Here is a 6000-nt window from a genome sequence, read left to right as displayed (position 1 = left end):
ATGGCGGCAGCTATGGATGTTGACACCCCAAGTGGCACAAACAGCGGAGCAAGCAAGAAACGCTTTGAAGTGAAAAAGGTAGAGAATCTATCTGTTTTTAAACACAATATAATGGAGTTTAATAAACTCTAAATGCTAGTATTATTATTATAGCAAACTTGATGACTTGATGACCTAGGTAACAGCAAGCCCGCACTTGCTAGCGGGAGGAGCTAGCTAGCGACAACTGATCTCATTATGACGGATGATGAGTCTGCGTTTCACTGAATTGTTTGGGTGATCGCTAGCTAACCGTTTGCTTAACAATCTAGACTACAAAACTAAACTCACTAGTCAGCGAAATCTAACGTGATTAGGCAAAAATATGTATAAAACATGTAGAAGCACTGACATTTTGCGAAAATCAATGGCAAATAGCTGCTAGCTGGATAGCTACTTGCCTTAATCAATAGGCCCAAAATGCGATTAGGCAGTATGGTCATGGCTAGATATCACTTAACTGCCTGTCCCAATCAATGTTGTAATGCACAAACAACTGCTTTCATTCAGAATCAGTTTCTTCCACCAGGGCCCAGAAGTAATCTGATCGGATTTCGGCTATCGGTTGGATCAAATCTTGAAAATGGGTTGTTCAAAAGGAAAAAAGGATTCTGAAATCGGATTAGATAACGTAATCCAGTCTTGAATTTAATCTGGATCAACCCTTCAGTGTGTGTTGTTCAAAACATTTGAGTAGGATTGGGATAGCTTTGATCCCAAAAAATCTGTGTTATCCTGATCCCAGCAGGAGGGGGAACAAAATGTAATAAAACTTGAACATTGGTAAAATAATGCAACATTTGGATCATGTAGTATATATGTTAAGGTACATGTGGGAATACGGTACATGTGGGAAAACTAGGGTTAGGGTTAGGGTTAGGTGCTACGTCGACTTGGTACATGCTGGCATGTCTATTGTCTAACCCTAACCCTACCCCTAACCCTAACCTTAACCCTAGCACCTAACCCTAACCCTAGTTTTCCCACATGTACCGTAACATATATATACAGTACCAGTCAAAAGTTTGGATACACTTTCCTATTCAATTGAAGTGTCTAAACTTTTGACTGGTACTGTACATTCATTTATATTTTGCAGTTGACTTGTTTAACTGTTATAGTGATAAAGTAGACATTAGGCTACCTATTACCCTTTGATGGTATCCTTTCCTACCAAAACGGTGGTGGCAATGGACAGTACCTGCCATGTCAGTGCCTCTCTGTAATTCCTCTGAGAAAGGCTGAATGAGATGGCTATGTAATTGGTCCTTTCAAACACACACCCATTAAACATCAATTAGCAGATGTGCTTTGGCTTGTTCAATGGCAAGGCCAAGGCCTATAAACTCTATGTTCACTACACCAAAGAGGTGGAACCATGGACTCAAAGGACCTAATTTCACTGTTGCAGAAACCCACACACTGCTGGAGGGTGTGCCTCAGTATTAGGAAGTAGTAGTAGTAGTAGTAGCAAGTTTTAATTCTAGTAAGGGTAGAGAAGTGACTAACAAAAAGAAGAAAAAAACATTTGGGTTGAAATGACCCCTAACCCTAACCCTAACCCAGAATGTGAATACCATTGAGTCTGGCCAAAAGAGGACCACAGAGCAAGTGAAATTAAGATTATGAATCTTTTAAGAATCTGAAGGCCAGGGCCATGCTGAAGCAAAACAAAAAAAAACACCCAAGCAGGCAACAAGCCCTTTAGGAGAGGTGATTACACACTTGTGGTTCTTGACATCATTGGAAGTGAAAACTCCCAAGTATTCTGATCCAGATAAACAATTTTGAACGATTGGGCCCAGATATACGTTTAATTTGTCATTTATTACTTGCCTGTCATAACATATCCCCACAAAACAACTCACAAACATCATGCATTTCCAGGCCAACTTACTGTGGTTCGTAGTGATTGTACTTGAATGTCACTTATTTACTCTGACTATTCTTTTCGACAGTGGAATGCAGTGGCACTTTGGGCCTGGGACATTGTGGTGGACAACTGTGCTATCTGTAGGAATCGCATTATGGATCTCTGTGAGTATTCAATAGATAGTATATTTGACTGTACAGGGCTGACCTAAAATAAGTGGATGACGTTCTAACACATGACTTGTATCCCTGTAGGCATAGAGTGCCAGGCAAACCAGGCCTCTGCCACCCCTGAGGAGTGCACAGTTGCCTGGGGAGTCTGCAATGTGAGTTAGACTTAATGGTTTTGCAGATATGCTCAAACTGATCACAGATTGTCCCGTAGAGGGAACGATGCCACATCAAGCACTGTACTTGACCATTACATTCATATTTTTCTGCTTAGAAATAGTCGTTTGATACTACAGTATCCACTTAGATGATCACAGTACAAAGAGTGTATATTGTCAGAGTTGCAGTTGATTTTCTGAAATGCATATATTTATTGTTTCTCTCTCTTTTTCTCTCCATCAGCATACTTTCCATTTTCACTGTATCTCCCGTTGGCTCAAGACCAGACAGGTGTGCCCTCTAGACATCAGGGCGTGGGAGTTTCAATAGTGAGTATAATCCCTTTTCATAATCTATCTGAGAAAATAGATTGTAAATGGTGTTGTAGGGTGGGGGGACCTGTGGATTGTGGAATAATGATACCTATTATTATTATTATTATTATTATTATTATTATTATTATTACCTATAATAATACCTATATCCTGAAGTGTAATGTAATTGCTACTCATTAATTTTTGATTGTGGTTGAGTCTTGTGTTGATTGACTGAATCTCTCCCTCGTCTCTCTCTCATGCAGATATGGACACTAGGGGAAACACTTTGGACCATTGGTTGGGCTTCCTCAAGTTTCATCCTTACTGTTGTTACCCTTTGTGTGATCCACTTAATGACAAATCTGAAAAGACATCTACCCCCATTTCCCCCATGTCACTGTTTTAGGCTAGCTGGAAAACCTTTTTTAAGTTGAATTTGCAATGTTGTTGTAAATTATAAATAAATCTCAATGTTCCAACAGCCTTGTGAATGGTGTGAACTACTATAATCCATGTCATTCTTGAAAACAAGTGGGGGTTTTCAAGCTATTTCTTGAGAATGTTGCTTGTCTATTATAGTCTAGCAGCAAGTCCTCAAAAAAGGCTTTAGTTTTCGAGATACCCCTACCCGAGGTAGAGCAAATGACAACAATGATTTTTCTTATCTTTAGGGTCTCCCATTAATGAAATTGATTGTTGTCAAATTTTATTTTTGGGGAAAATATGTTTTTTTGGTTGTTCTTTAGAGCTACCCCAATCCCTGAAAAAGAGCCAAATTAGACCAGGCCGAATATGGGGAAGGTGACAAAAAAGCCCATAACTTGAGAATGATCACTCCTTTCCTCTTCAGATTTGCTGAGGTATGAACCAGGTGGTTGTCCTACATCACCAAATAGTCAGACAACTATTTACCTAAATAAATACTGAATTATAGTCCTGTAAACTTATCTTTAGTTTAGACGGAAATTGTACTTTTTGGTGACAGGAACATAGAACTCCATCACTTTTCTCTCATTTATCAGAAAAACAGAAATCCCTGAAAAATATATCATTACTGAATTGTCTAGGGTGCTATTGAACAATAACCAGTAGTTGTATGGAAATATCTCATTCAGTTCTATTGCAAATGAGATTTCTTTAGACATAGGCCTACCTCTTCTCTGATACAGTCAAATTCCGAATGGGGGATAAGTGGCATAATAGCCTATAAGTTGAGAATGCTCACTCTGATGGTCATCATATTTGGAGAGGGAAATACCAGGTGGCTGAACTACATCACCAAATAGTCAGAATAAGAGTAACCCAATAAAATAAAGTTTATTAGTTCTAAATTACAAGCCTCTAAAACATAGGTGTAAATAGTACAGGTTTTATTAAAACTGGAACCTTAATTCAAAGTACAATTAAATACAGTCCTCAAACATTAGGGGACACATTTTGACATTCTGCACAGCAGGTGCAGAACTCTGTACAGGGAAGGCCAACAGAGAGGCACTGGCACTTTCCACTCTCTCCACACTTTGCATCTTTGCAATATAAGTGAGTGATGTCTCTCACTTCTGTAGGTGCTGGGGGTTTTGTAAAAAGGACAGGTTGAATGGCCCCATCTCTGATAATCCACCCCTTGCCAATAGGACTCCATAACAGGGGTTTGGGCATGTGGCTGTGACACCATACCGCTGTCTGGAACATTGCTCTCTGCACATGCTGCTGAAATGCATCCTCTGTTGGCGGCAGATTTGCAGAGGCTGTATCAGATGTTGATGCAATTATGAACCTCAGTTCATCCAGGTTTGTGCACATCAATCCATTTTCCATTTTATTTTTTCCATATAGGAGTAGCGCAAATTCTCTTGCGACTGGCAAAGACTCTTCCAAGCTGGCAGAGAGTCCAAAATGGGCCAGATCTTTGAGCTCGCTGAGATGGGTCTTGAGTTTGTTGAATGCTGTTGTCTTTCCTATTCTGTACAAACTACTTGTTGTGTCACAGCCAGTGAGTGCATGACATGCTGGTAGACAGTTAGACATGTCTTTTCCAATCTTCTCAGATATGGTGTTGATTTGGACATATCTCTCTCTCATTCCATGGCCTGTATGCATGTACACCAGAGATGAACCAAACATTTCTTTGCTTGCATAGTATATGAGCAGTACTTCCACATCTGTGTCGTCAGACCTCACAATGATGCAGGAATATGACTCTGCAAGATGTATGGCATGGAGCACCATCCTTGTGTCTGCCTCCTCCTGATCACTGTACAGTGATGTCAAACTGCTGACTCCTGCTGTGCAGATGCTCTTCACCTCCTCCCCTTTGTCAAATCCACCTGCCAAGATGATGGAGTCATCTGAGTGTAGTCTCTGCGGGGCTGCAGTGACAATGTAGTTGCTCACAAACATGCACAGTGCAGTCTTGTTTCCACTACTCCTCAAGTACTTCCTGTAGTTTGGGACATTTGTGTTGCCAGTGATAACATGTGTAGGCCTTCCATCACTTGCACCTCTCCTTTGCCTCTCCAGGTCTTTGATTGACTGTGGGCCGTCATACCTGTCAAATACCATGACCACACATTGCATTTCATCCTGCCAGCAGCCCGGAACCATGGTATTGCTTCAGACATGCAGTTGAGATGAAGGTCAAAGTTAGCTTCACGCTCTGATCGTAGCATTCTGAGTAAGAGATCAGCCCCTTTGAGGAAATTCAGCCAGTACTTAAAAGTTGCTGCTTGTTGAACTCCCCTCTCTGAAAACTGTTGTATTCTTCTCCTCAGTTCAGGAAGGTCTGTCTCCACTTCACTTAAGAACTGTCTGGCAGAGACCTGGTCGTTGCCATGAAAGGCATGCTGCACATCTCGCAGGAGGTGTTCTTGTTCAGCAGACAATGGACTTTGGCCTTTTTTGTTCAGCCAGGAGACCAGTACCATCCAGAAGAGCCTGAACAGAGCCTCTGAAACAACCTTGATGCTCCTCACACCTCTTGTCAGTTGTTTCCCCTGAAGCATCTGCCGAGCTGTTGCGTCAGCATAGACTCCAGACTCGGTTATCATGTCAAAGAGGCCCCCGTCTGCATACACCTTCCCAATGCTTGCCAGAAAGGCCATGGTGACGTGCATTCCTCCAATTCTCATGGTGATCTTGCCATCCAAAGCTTCAGGTTTGCTCCACAGAATTTGCTGTGCTTTGCTGTAGATGGCAAGGTCAGCAGTTACAAGTATATGCCTCTGTCCCAGTTCTTGAGCAAGCTGTGTGAGCTGCAAAAGAGCTGTATAGATTGTAGATAGGTCTGATGGTGAAGCTCTTATGAAGGGCATATATTGTACTGTTGTTAATGGGATGTCTGACGTGGATACATAGGCATTGAATGCAGACCATCCTGGGATTCTCTGTTCTTCTTCTTTCATGATACGGCTCACCTTCCAAAGTAAGTCTTGGCCTTCTGCTG

At 41.5% G+C, this 6000-nt stretch overlaps 1 protein-coding gene across 1 annotated transcript; it reads left to right on the top strand.

The window, feature by feature from the left end:
• On the top strand, positions 1 to 2571 carry LOC308163017 (E3 ubiquitin-protein ligase RBX1-like; the record flags this gene model as incomplete). The annotated part of the gene is made up of 4 exons (XM_080537185.1): positions 1 to 78; positions 1998 to 2076; positions 2167 to 2237; positions 2485 to 2571. 4 exons carry the CDS (start codon positions 1 to 3, stop codon positions 2569 to 2571), a joined length of 315 nt encoding a protein of 104 aa, XP_080393311.1.
• Positions 2572 to 6000: the final 3429 nt, after the last annotated feature.

Source organism: Nansenia antarctica, assembly GCF_963989245.1.
Source record: "Nansenia antarctica genome assembly, chromosome: 1".
Lineage (NCBI taxonomy): Eukaryota > Metazoa > Chordata > Actinopteri > Argentiniformes > Microstomatidae > Nansenia > Nansenia antarctica.
This window is presented reverse-complemented; position numbering and strand designations above follow the sequence as displayed.